The sequence below is a fragment of the Aedes albopictus genome, chromosome 2 (genome assembly GCF_035046485.1).
Source record: "Aedes albopictus strain Foshan chromosome 2, AalbF5, whole genome shotgun sequence".
Taxonomy (NCBI): domain Eukaryota; kingdom Metazoa; phylum Arthropoda; class Insecta; order Diptera; family Culicidae; genus Aedes; species Aedes albopictus.
This window is the reverse complement of record NC_085137.1, coordinates 453,289,327-453,303,183: the sequence shown is the minus strand read 5'-3', so window position 1 is coordinate 453,303,183 and position 13,857 is coordinate 453,289,327. Positions and strand designations below refer to the sequence as shown.

Below are 13,857 nucleotides of genomic sequence, written 5' to 3'. Positions count from 1 at the left end.
TCGTCTGGAATTCCTTCAGAAGTTCCTTCGGGGATTTTTCAAGAAATTTTTTTCAGAGTTCCTTCAGGGATTCCCCCAGGAGTTCCTTCAGGGATTCCTCCAGGAGTTATTTCAGGGATTCCTCCAGCAATTTCTTCAGGGATTCCTCCAGAAGTTATTTCAGAGATTCCTCCAGCAATTCCTTCAGGGATTACTCCAGGAATTTTTTCAGAGTTCCTTCAGGGATTTCTTCAGGAGTTCGTTCAGGGATTCCTCCAGGAGATATTTCAGGAATTCCTCCAGCAATTCCTTCAGGGATTCCTCCAGGAGTTTCGGCTGGAATTCCTTCAGAAGTTCCTTCAGGGATTTTTCAAGAAATTTTTTCAGAGTTCCTTCAGGGATTCCTCCAGGAGTTCCTTCAGGGATTCCCCCAGGAGTTCATTCAGGGATTCCTCCAGGAGTTATTTCAGAGATTCCTCCAGCAATTCCTTCAGGAGTTATTTCAGAGATTCCTCCAGCAATTCCTTCAGGGATATCTCCAGGAATTTCTTCAGAGTTCCTTCAGGGATTCCTCTAGGAGTTTCTTCAGGAATTCCTCCAGGAGTTCCTTCAGGGATTGCTCCAGGAGTTCCTTCAGGGATTCCTCCAGGAGTTCCTTCAGGGATTCCCCCAGGAGTTCCTTCAGGGATTCCTCCAGGAGTTATTTCAGGGATTCCTCCAGCAATTTCTTCAGGGATTCCTCCAGAAGTTATTTCAGAGATTCCTCCAGCAATTCCTTCAGGGATTACTCCAGGAATTTTTTCAGAGTTCCTTCAGGGATTTCTTCAGGAGTTCGTTCAGGGATTCCTCCAGGAGATATTTCAGGAATTCCTCCAGCAATTCCTTCAGGGATTCCTCCAGGAGTTTCGTCTGGAATTCCTTTAGAAGTTCCTTCAGGGATTTTTCAAGAATTTTTTTTCAGAGTTCCTTCAGGGATTCCTCCAGGAGTTCCTTCAGGGATTCTCCCAGGAGTTCCTTCAGGGATTCCTCCAGGAGTTATTTCAGAGATTCCTCCAGCAATTCCTTCAGGGATATCTCCAGGAATTTCTTCAGAGTTCCTTCAGGGATTCCTCTAGGAGTTTCTTCAGGAATTCCTCCAGGAGTTCCTTCAGGGATTGCTCCAGGAGTTCCTTCAGGGATTCCTCCAGGAGTTCCTTCAGGGATTCCCCCAGGAGTTCCTTCAGGGATTCCTCCAGGAGTTATTTCAGGGATTCCTCCAGCAATTCCTTCAGGAGTTATTTCAGAGATTCCTCCAGCAATTCCTTCAGGGATACCTCCAGGAATTTCTTCAGAGTTCCTTCAGGGATTCCTCTAGGAGTTCCTTCAGGGATTCCTCCAGGAGTTTCTTCAGGGATTCCTCCAGGAGTTCCTTCAGGGATTCCTCCAGGAGTTCCTTCAGGGATTCCTCCAGAAGTTTCTTCAGGAATTCCTGCAGGAGTTCCTTCAGGGATTCCTCCATGAGTTCCTTGAGGGATTCCTCCAGGAGTTCCTTCAGTGGTTTCCTTTTTATCTAAAAAAATAAGTTAGCAGCAAATTAGCGACGGTTCGGAACGGATAAAAACATATTTTCCGGTTACAAAGGGATATGTCATTGCCAATAAATTAAACAAGAAATTCTAAAATTTCAAGTTGAAATTAGAGTCGTCCATAAAAAATCCTAACAAATCCGATGCTACCTAATTGCTTGGGTATTTTCTCCGCTTGACGAATCAACGAGCACTGTGACAAAAGGATAAAATGAGATTCGTTCCGGTCTTACCGTCGAAAAAAAAACTTCAGTGCACTTACTGCTTACTTTTTATTTATGTGGTATGGCCGAAACCTACTAACCTATTTTTTTTTGTATTCATAACAGGATCGGTTGTGGTAGATTCGAGGCAGGATCAATCAACGATGCAGGTCGTAACTGTACCTCGAATCGTGTCGGTCGTATCCGAAGCTGATGTATTACCATCCTCGAGCACACAAATGAGCGCAACTGAAATGATTGCTGTGCAATTTTTGAACAGTGATGAAGAGCTGCTACTGGATGCTGAACTTGACGTACAAGACTCTATTGCCTCCAATGCGGATAGTGCTCAGGAAACGTTCGAAGACGAAATAGTTAGTGTTCCGAATGAAGAACGCGCAGCTGAACAACGAAATGCGGAATTGGGAAATACCTCGAAAGCAATCAACGATGGCGGTGTTCAACTTTCAAAGATAAGTCCTGACAAACAAGGCGGCTCAAAGGATGTTGAAAATCAATCCCCGAATTCAAGCGAGAAACGTGGCTCCTCCGATAGCGTACAGTTACATAAAAGCTCGAAAAAACACGCATCTACCGAAATGAAGTTCCGTTGTTTCAAGATCAATTGGGATAAGATTGGCGATAGTCTTCTCAATCGATTGCGTGCGTTGGAGGACTTCAAACGGAACAATCGAGGGGTTCCTGTTCCGGTAACAATACGCATAGCCAAGACCGAAGTGACTACGTTAGCGAACACGGTTGTGGATCAGTTGAGAATGATCGATACGCAAATCAGATCGGATGTAATGGAAACGGCAGCACGTCAAATCTTAGACAAGTTCCCAGCTTTGGACTATACCGATGACGATGGGTTCGGAGCCGGCCAAGGTTATGTGGATATCAAATACAAACTTATCAATCGAAACAATTATTTGAATCGCTTTAAAACCCCTCAAGCAACTTTGACGAACACCGTAACGAGTTTAAAAAAAAAGCGGAATGCTAGAGCGGGTACGCTGAAAGAATACTGGCAGAAGTCTGGCAGTGAATGCGACAAAAGTTTGGTTTCGGCTCTGGTACGCGATGACCCAAAGCTGATGACGGAGGAGCTACTGCTTAAAACCCAGGCCTTCATTCGATGGAAACTGGACGAAAAAATCGACACAAAGCAAATGATTTCACAGCTTCCTGTTCTACGACGACGGTTATTAGTGAATTTCCACTTCGAGAAGGCAACTGGTGTGAACATCACCGACTTGCGGCGGTATTTTACGATGAAAAGGGAAAAACTCGTGCAATACTCGCTGACCTGCAAATCGGAGCTCCACTTGAGTAAATCAGCATCAGATTACGATATATTAAAATTTCTTTGCTCGCTTGTTGGGGAAGACTTCGGAGATTTTATCATTCAAAAGGATGTAAGTAATCTTTACAGTGCTTTAATTGTATGGTTATTGCAACTTTTGGTTTATATTTTGTTTTTATAGATTGGTACTCGTATTGACGATATCACCATTGACGGTTCTGGACCGGTGCTGGTAGCTGTTGGTAAGTGTAATTTGAATATAATGTGAAGGTGATACTAAATAATTCTTAATCAGAATATTGTACATACGGTAGACGTTAGCTAACTGCAGCATGTTTACATTTCACTTACCGAATGAAATTTGATAACTGCAACAACTGACAGAACGGCGTATTGCAGCAAAAGTGCACACAAAAAACATCGCATCGCTCTTGACATTTCATTTTGACGAATAGCGGTGCGATAACTGTAAAATTCTTACACTTAGCGTAGGGTCTGGGACCATTTGGGCAGGAGCACCAATTTTGGGTACTTACTGCTATAACTCAGTCAATTTTCAACCGATTGGCTTGATTTTTGAGACACAATCAGCTAGGCACAGTATCTAGCCGTGTACAAAAATTCAAATCAATCGGTTTGAAATTGACTGATTTATAGCAGCAAGTGCCTAAAATAGGTCCCCTGCCCAAATGGTCCCAGACCCTACTTGCAATTAAAAAGCATTGCAGTTAAATCGTTTGCACCGAGCGAACGTCTACTTCTTCTTATTTTTAATTATGGCTCGTCGTTCGCATTGGAACTTGGCCTGCCTCTATTCAACTTGTTTTTTGAGCACTTCCACAGTTATTAATTGATGGGCTTTCTTTGCCTGCCATTGTATGAATTTGTACATTGTGTGGCAAGTACAATGATACACTATTCCCAAAATTTTCCCGACCGGAACGGTAATCGAACCCGCCGTCTACGAATTGGCGATCTATAGCCTTAACCACTAGGGTTACTGGAGACCACCGAGCGAACGTTTACTGTATTCAATTAATGGCACATTAGCAAACTAACGAAAAAAAAAGGAAAATATCACTCGTAATGATCATATGCATAAGTGACCCGATGACAATATGTAATAATGACAATTTTTTCTTCTTTTTTAGATGTCGGAAACGATAAAACGATATTCTACGTATACGCAAATCGGACACGTTTGTCCGAGGGAGCTCATGATGTGATTGCCGCAGTAGAGGACCTATTCGCCATCCAATTTGTACACAATTTCATGTACACAAAATCGGTTTCAAAATTCATGGAACTGCTCCAGGAATACTTCCTTAAGATCATAACTTTTGTGGCGTCGAAGTCGGGTGCACGTCGAGTAGGACAAAGGCAACAAAAAGTCAGAAAAGTCATTTCTGCGTTGTCTAACTTTAACGTCAGCAGTTAAAACAGCATTTGTTTTGTTTGGTCAGGTCTGTCGGGCTGTTTATAATATGAATTAACTATACATAAATGCCCAAAAATAAATTTGTGTTAATCGTAAGCTCGATAAATTTCAAAGCCAATAAAAAAGAACATTTTTTTCATGTCAATACCTTTTTTGAAATAATACATCGAAGTCACATATGCCCTAAACTAAATTCGCATCTCAATCGATTCAGGGGGGGTTGTTGGGTGGGTATGGGGTGTCTAGATGAGTTTCTGGTTGTAGGCCAAATCTCAATAGTGCCAAAAATGCACATGGGACAATTATGCTTCCACCGGCAGTATAAGAACAAATGTTAAATTTTAGCACCATAATAGCAACCGTGTACCTATAGTTGGTGCAAATGATATGTTATAAAAAATTGAAATAAACGATGGTTTTTACATTCTTCTTAGTAAATTTAAATGAAAACTACCAATTAACGTTTCAGATGTTTTATTTTGTGGTTTTATCAATTTTATACAATTATTTTACTACACTCAGAAATAAAAGTATACACGGAATTACTATTATTTATGCATTTTGTATCCGCATCTCTCTCACGCTCCTTCTGTTTTCATACTATCTGCCGTTTAGCCTGGGTTGAAGAGAAGTGTTTCGTCAACCCAGGCGAAGCACCAGATAGCATGAAAACAGAAAGAGAGTGAGAGAGATGCGGATAGAAAATGCATAAATAATAGTAATTCCGTGTATACTTTTATTTCTCAGTGTACAAGTGGCTACTAATATCACCACTATTGGTACGTTTACCCTAGATCTTTTATGTATAAAAAACATTTTTCGGTACGTGGCGTGTTGGTATTATTCAATATTTCACCTTTGTACAACATTTTGTTTGCTATGATGCATACAAATAAGCTAAATGCAGGGGGCTTATGCAGATTTTTTTGTGTTTTAGTCTGTTTTGGGGATGTTTCGGTTTGAGAAAACTTGTGTCGCCCGCCCTCTGTAAAATGTGATAATTCAAGACCAACAATTGAAAAGGCCACATCAACATTTTGTAAACAAACATGTTTCTATCGACTTGAGGCCTTTTGATCTCCACCCACACACTTCACCACCACTAACAGAAAGCGCAAACATCAAGCTTTCTGTTAATGGTGGTGAGGTGTGTGGGTGGAGGTCAAAAGGCCTCAAGTCGACAGAAACGTGTTTGTTTACGCAATGTTGATGCGGCCTTTTCAATTGTTGGTCTTGAATTGAACATCGAACTCGACCTACTGTGAAGCGGTAGCTAGAAATAGGTTAATTGTAAAAATAAACAACGATGTAAATTTACTACCCGCTATCCTAAATGGCAAGTTGAAAATTAAACGTAATTGAATTTTACATGACTTTCAATTTTCAAGTCATGTAAAATTAAACACTGGTTGATTGTTACATTTATTTTCATGCTCCAAATATGTGCATGAAAATAAATTGAAATTTACATTTTATTTCTAACTGTGTTCAGAAGAGACCATTGGTAAAGTTATTAGGAGATTCTGGTAAAACCAATTGAATTTATTGCCTAGGATTGATGAAATAGATCGTTTGGGGTTTCTCGAAAGCCACTGAAACTAAATTAAATGTGTTTTAAAACAAAATTCAATTGAAAAAAAAACAAAAAAAAAGACAAAATAACTAAAAAAATACTGTAAGAAATATGTCTTGAAGAAATCATTCATGTGAGGAATCTGAAATGCCATTTCTAATTATTGTGGTCATCTAAGTGTGATTCTTGAAATGGTGTTCGTGCTTGTACTCGCATAAAAGAAATACATTTTGGAAAACTTTTGAATGACGCCAATTGAAATTCCTAAACAAAAACACGTATGAAATACATTTAAAAAATCGTGAAGAATTTGTTTCTTCAAAACACAAAATCCAACTTTAAAAAAACTAAAAAAAAACAAAGAAGGTGTCGACCCTTAAAATCCTTAAAAAACCCTAAAACTCCTTAACCCCTTCCCGCCCACAACTTCTTTCGAAGTTTTGAATGCTCATAAATACTTTGAATAAGAAGTGCTCGAACAAAAGTTGCTAGGAATCACTTCAATTTATCGAAATCGTAAAAAAAAGTTTTTTTTATTGTTTATCAATAGTTACTGATTGTTTATCAATAGTTTCACTATTGAAACAATAATAACAGTGTATAAGTACTCTAATAAGCTTATAACCTCTTCCAAACGCTTTTATAGCATATTGAAGTGAACTGGTTTAGGTCGAATTCGCCAAAAAGTGATGGTGCTCTACAGACAACATGAGCGATAAACGGTTAAAACAACCGCCATCTTGGATTTTGGGCCACCATTTCTAATATATTGGTTGACATTTTTGGCCTCCGGACATCTTCCTTATAAAAGGGCCCATATAGCCGAGGCGGTAAACGCACGGGTATTCAGCATGACCATGCTGAGGGTGACGGGTTCGATTCCCGGTCGGTCCAGGATCTTTTCGTAAAGGAAATTTCCTTGACTTCCTTGGGCATAGAGTATCTTCGTGCCTGCCACACGATATACGCATGCAAAATGGTCATTGGCAGAGGAAGCTCTCAGTTAATAACTGTGGAAGTGCTCATAGAACACTAAGCTGAGAAGCAGGCTTTGTCCCAATGAGGACGTTACGCCAAGAAGAAGAAGAAGAAGACATCTTCCTTATACCAAATATACCCATATTGCATGTTTTAGAGCCTTAAACTGCTTCAAAACAGCCGCCTCTTCTAGTTATGGTCCGCCATCTTGGATTTTTGGCCGTGGTGGTTTTGTGGTTTCCGTTGATGACTTCCGCATTAAATGTCGGCAACCATGCTAAAGTTTACAAAGTTCGGCGTAATTTGATGCGTCGTATGATACAATTTGGTTAAGTTTTATCTATAACCGGTCCACCGGTCACGGAGACAAATTTCGTTAGTTTGAAACAAAAATATCCATGTTTATTCAGTAAACTAATAAAATGTTCAAAACAAAAATTAAAACTCAATAACATATTGATTTCGACAATACCCATTGAGGAGCCCCCCGTTTCGCCGTAGAGAACATAAACAAACTTCTTAAGTTCCAGCTGCAGATTTCCTCCTGCAAAAATGGCAAGTTTTACCAAAATTTCCACCAAATCCCGTTGTTTTAGTTTTCATTGAAAAATTATGTTCAAAATGGGAATTAGTAGCGTGACGTTACTACGTTGTGACGTCACGCTACTATTTCGAGAGAAGGCTCGGATGGTCAAGTCATACATACCAATCAACTCCAATCAACTCAAATCAATTGAGATGATGTTTGTATGTGTGTATGTATGTGCGCATGTATGTCACGGTGTGTCTGGTATAAGAAATTTATTACAAAAAAATAGGCATCGCTAATTTTTACGTTACGTGAAAGTTGACGCTACTAGCTTTCATTCAAGCCCAACATCGAAATATTCCATCGGGGGAACTTTTTCATACAAAAATTGGGTATGTTTGTTAAGTAGAAATAGGGATTAATTTGGAACCGTTCATTTTGTATGGGGAAAAACAGTATTCTGAAAAAGTTGTTCGAGATCCCTCGGTGGATTTTTTTGAGGGACCGTGCAAATGAAAGCTGGAAGTCTCTATTTTTGAATAGCGAAAAATTTGGCGATGCCCAATTTTTTGTTATAAACCTTTCCCATACACACGCCGTGATGTATGTTTGTGCGCAAAAGAAGTTCACTCACTTTTAACTCGAATCGGACCGGAATTTTACCGCATTGTTTGCTACTAATAATGGTTCTGATCGGTCAAGGCGATCCGGAGTTATGACCATTTAAGTAATCCGGACCAGCACCGGTAGAACTGACCGTATATAAAATTGAACCAAGCCCTATCATGCGACACATCAAACTGCGCCGACTTGTGTAACCTTCAACATGGTTGACGAATGTTATGCGGAAATCCGCACTGGAAACCGAAAATTCCACGATGTCAGCTTAAAACCCAAAATGACGGCCTAATATTCAAGATGGCGGCTGTTGAATGGAGTTTTTGGCTCCAAAACCACGCAATATGGGTATCTTTGGTACGGGGAAGATGTCAGGAGTTCAAAAATGGTGACCAAAATATCCAAGATGGTGGGCTAAAATCCAAGATGGCGGCTCCAAATTCATGGTGCGTCTGTTTACTGGAGTCTTAGGTTCCAAAGCCATGCAATGAGGGAATATATGAGATGAGGAAGATGGAGACCAAAAATAGCGATCATAATTTCCAAGATTGTTGTCTAAAATCTAAGATGGCGAAATATCAGGCTGGATTCTTGGGTGAACGCGTTAAAACAACGGACTAGATGTTCGCCATCCGCCAGGTGTTGCAGAAATGCCGCAAATACAACGTGCCCACACATCACTTGTTCATCGATTTCAAATCGGCATATGATACAATCGATCGAGAACAGCTATGGCAGCTATAGCTACACCAATACGGATTCCCGGATAAATTGATATGGTTGATCAAGGCGACGATGGATGGAGTGATGTGCGTAGTTCGAGTATCAGGGACACTCTCGAGTCCCTTCGAATCTCGCAGAGGGTTACGGCAAGGTGATGGTCTTTCGTGCTTGATGTTCAACATTGCTTTAGAGGGTGTAATTAGGAGAGCAGGGATAAACACGAGTGGAACGATTTTCACGAAGTCCGTTCAGATGCTTGTTTTCGCTGATGATATTGATACTTTTGCTCGTAAATTTGAGATGATGGTGGAAACGTACATCCGACTAAAGAGTGAAGCCAGGCGAATCGGATTAGTTATTGATGTGTCGAGACAAAGTACACGATGGCAAAGGGCTCCAGGGAGGAATCTCCACACCTGCCGTTTCGAATTTATGTCGACGGTGATGAAATCGAGGCGGTTGAAGAATTCGTGTACTGGTGACTGGTGACCGACGACAACGACACCAGCAGAGAAATTCAGAGGCGCCTTGTGGCAGGAAATCGTGCTTACTATAGACTCCGCAGAACTCTACGATAGAAAAAAGTTCGCTGTTACACGAAGTAAACTATCTACAAAACGCAGACCGGTCGTCCTCTATGGGCAAGAAGCATGGACCCTACTTGCAGAGAACCAAAGCGCCCTTGGAGTTTTCGAACGGAAGGTGTTACGTACCATCTACGGCGGAGTGCAAATGGAAGAAGGGACTTGGAGAAGGCGAATGAACCACGAGCTGCATCAGCTGCTGAGAGAACCAACCATCGTCCATACCGCGAAAATCGGGAGGCTACGGTGGGCGGGTCACGTCATCAGGATGTCGGATAGCAACCCGACTAAAATGGTTCTCGAAAGTCATCCGACCGGTACAAGGAGACGTGGAGTGCAGCGAGCTAGGTGGGTCAACCAAGTGGAGGACGATCTGAGGACCCTACGTGGAGTGCGGAACTGGAGACAAACAGCCATGGACCGAGTGGAATGGAGACGGCTACTATGTACAGCAGAGGCCACCCCGGCCTTAGCCTGATCGCTCCTCCTCTCCGTGTCTTTGAATGCACCAAACGATATTCCGAGATACACTATATCGGTTTTCAATGTAATGGCTATAAAAGGGTGCCCATTTCGCCCCATTGACCTCTATGGGAACAATGTTTCCCCTGGAAGCCCTCCACGGTTGGCAGCCAGTTGACACAAATCCGACACAAATCCATGCCAGTCAGTCGTCAAACTGACTATCAAACAATTATCAGATAGTTCAATGCGCGGTTGAAGAGAATGTAGTGTACTTAACGATTACTCATATTTTTGCATATGCTCAATAAGGTGCCCAGATGAAATTCGAGGGCACCTATCGTGAAGCGAGGCAACACCACCGCACAGGTAAGATAGTGCACTTTGTAGTTTATCTCCATCGAAGCTGTCGAAACATGCACAATAAGGGAGAGTGTGCGGGAATGTTTGAAATTCTGATTATCTTCTCGGCGAGCGGCGTTCATTGCGCTGTAAGTGGATTAAATATACGACCGTATTGATAATATCGCAAATTTAGCCTGCGGGAAGTGATTTGTCAGTGTCGCAACTTGAAGCCAGTTGGCAGTAGGGTAGTTGGGCTTAAGTAGTCGTAAATACTTAAAGTTGACTTAATCTAGAATCTGAATGATTAAGTTGAGGTTTGAATGTGGGATTGGTAGCCATAGTGCACTGTCAGCGGTGAGTGATGGTTTGTTTTATAATTGTGATATGTAATGCAGCAGCTGATTGTAATTATCAATTCAGTCCGTTTTTATTGAGCTCAAGATCAAGGAAATTAGCATCCCCTTCGATTTTTTTTTATCTTTTGTCCTTGAAGTCCCTAAATCCACCTGTTCTCACGTCTTCGTTTCCCAAGATAAAATATTTTTAATTATATTTTGATGTTTGCTGTCGGTCGTATAAATAAGAACATAATAACATCGAATTACTTCAAAATCCTTCTAAATCCTATTGCCTTCCCGATGTCCGCCGTCCAAATTGACATCATCAATCTTGGTTATGCAAATCGCCTCTTCGGTCTAGACGCAGATCGCTGAGCGCATCATTCCATTTTCTCCAACTCCATCAAAATCTGATTAACACTGGAAAGATAAAACTTCCTTCAAAAAAAAAAAAGTGATGACGATACGGATGACTTTTAGAGATGATGCGATTAGACGATGGAATTGGCACACCAAAAACAGATTATGTCCATTTCACGACCAAGCGGGCGCAAAATTTGATTGTAAACTTTATCCTTTGCAAACAATACGACGATAGCGAATGGACGAGTATCACCTGTCGCATTATGCCATGCCATGCTTCCTTGGGCTCTCGAAGGCCCAGAGCATATCAGATCCGGCAATTTGTTATGCTGATTAGTCTCCGACGCAGAAATCGATCATAACCACTCGGATTGAAATTGGGCACCCAAAAATACGATTGATGATGGATTTTTTTTTGGGAAAGGAATTTGCTATACCACAGACACGAATGATTTAATGGGGAAAACAGATTCTGCTGGCAAAGGTGCGGTAGCGCCGCCGTTGGACGCCAGCAAACGGTCACGACGACGACGACGTGAAGTTATAAATGCCGAACAAACATACAAGCCGGCCGGACCTGATGTTCAACAATGGGTCGTAAAATCGCTGAACAAATCATAAAATAAACTATTTTTACGATCATTCTGACACTTACTTACCGAGAGGGGTGGATTCAAATTGGCAAGAAGCGCACCGCACGAACAGCTGTTGCACGTCATCCATCTAACTGTGTTGATCATTCAGTATCAGCCACATTCCTGATTTCTGTGGTGCATTCCATATCATAACTGTTAATAGATTTCTTTTTGATATCAACGAGATGTTATTAACAATTACGGTTGATGGACAAAAAGTTACCCGAGCAGAGGGGAGTATCAAACTAATAACTATCAAATCACACAATCTGTTTTTATATCTTGTTTTGTTGTTATTAACTTATCAAAGCATTACTTTTCCATAACATGTTTTGTTTGACAATCTGATTTTGTTATGATCAAGCTATTGATATACACCCATAAAATGATATTTTAATAATATGTTTTGTTATGGAACAAATTTAGTTTTTGTTATACCATTGAGAGTGTACAAAAAATTAATAAACAATAGCACAAAAAAACAGGTTTTGAATTGAAAACAAATCATTCCTAATTTACATTGTTACCAGCAAATCATACATAGTAACTCTAATTGGGACTGAACGAGACACTATAATAATTATGACCTGTTTTATGTTCCTTTTTAAAGAAAACAAAGACACGGACACGTTCAATGCTTCCAGTGAGTTATTTGCTCTTTGAAGGAAGCACGACAATAGACAACGGACTAGCATGCAACGCCCAGTGGCACAGCCGAAAACTTTTCCCGACAGCTGCGGCGGGAATCGAACCCGCGCTCCTCAGCACGATGCGACTAAATGCTTGGTGACACTAGCCGCACGACCACGAAGCCACAAATCATAAATTTTTAAGTATTTAGTTACGTATATTTGTAGCTATTCCATAGAAATTCAATAAAGTGAACCTCAGAATATTGTTCTACTTGATGAGTTTGTAGTTCATCAAAACTAGGACTTATACTTTTTTTTAATTTCGTCATTACATTAGGGTTGAGTGCCCCAGACAAAGCATACATTAGGGTGGGGCTAATTTTGAAAAATCTATATGATTTCCCAAGAGTGATCTACTGGTCGAAAAAAGTAAGCTGTGCAAAAAATGAGTGATTTCGGTCAATATTTAGGGGTGACGCAAAGGATTTAAGTGGAATTTTCAATTAATTTTATACAATGACACATTCTACCGTGACATTACAACGTTTTGACGGCTTTTTGGTCAGATTTTTCACTATAACTCGTAACTTCGACCGTAAACCCTTAAATATTTCTGCTATTCGGATTCTTTGTAGAATTTCCAATAAGTCCAATTTGTTGAATAGTTAGTTTTCATTGGAAAAGTATATTGAAAATGGTAAGGAGTAGCGCGACGTTACAACGTTGTTGCTACTCACGCTACTCATTACGAATCCGAATATGCAAAAATATTTGAGGGTTTACGGCCGAATTTACGAGATGTAGTGATAAATCTGAACAAAGAGGCGTTAAGTTAAAACGTCACGGTAGTCTAATACATAACTAGCAATGATTATTTTTATGATATAAACGCTTGTTTTGATATTCATATTGGGTCTTGTACCATTTGGGCAGATGTATCTATTTAGTGCACTTAATGCTATACCAAAGTCAATTTCAAGCCAATTTATTTGAATTTTGGTATAGAGGGCTAGATAAAGAACGTAACACATTGTGTGCCAATTAGGTATAAACTTAGCTTAGCTTAGACTGACTGCACATATCTATGGTTGCTACTCCGTGATTGACTCGAACCAATGACAGTTGCACAATGAATCAACTGAATAATTGACTGGGAGTGGTCAACATTCTCACTGTGCACACTTCAGAGGCTCTCTTTAACAGTACAATAACGGCGCCGGCCACGTCCTTGCAGTCAGGTTGGAAGAGTGAAGGAATGTTAATAGCATCCTTTGTTATGAGAAAGTTGGCGTTTACCGCACGTCTCCACCAAAGGCTGCAGGAAGGAGTGGTTGTTAGTAGGACAGGTATCGTTGGGTCAGGATTCACTTTGATAAGTAAAATGACCTTTTGAAGTTGCAGTATGCCGTGCAGACTGCAGTGATGTTGTTCGCTTCACGCGGAAAGCAAATAACCAGCCATCCTCGTCAGGTGGTTGCTCAATATTTACTACAAATGAAGCAACAAAGTGCTATTGCTTACTCCGCGCGGAAAGCAAACAATCATCCACCCGCGTCAGGTGGGCACTCAAGATTTACAACAAAAGA

The 13,857-nt window shown here is 40.7% G+C and overlaps 1 protein-coding gene across 2 annotated transcripts; it reads left to right on the top strand.

Annotated features, from left to right (window-relative positions):
- Positions 1–1,348: 1,348 nt before the first annotated feature.
- Positions 1,349–4,701, top strand: LOC109431708 (uncharacterized). Of its 2 annotated transcripts, XM_029877651.2 has the most exons (3): positions 1,349–3,165; positions 3,235–3,295; positions 4,205–4,701. In XM_029877651.2, the coding sequence occupies exons 1-3, from the start codon at positions 1,756–1,758 to the stop codon at positions 4,489–4,491; spliced, it is 1,758 nt and encodes a 585-aa protein (XP_029733511.2). In that variant the 5' UTR covers positions 1,349–1,755; the 3' UTR covers positions 4,492–4,701. The 2 variants fall into 2 exon arrangements, with proteins under 2 accessions (XP_029733511.2, XP_062709885.1); XM_062853901.1 differs by lacking the exon at positions 3,235–3,295.
- Positions 4,702–13,857: the final 9,156 nt, after the last annotated feature.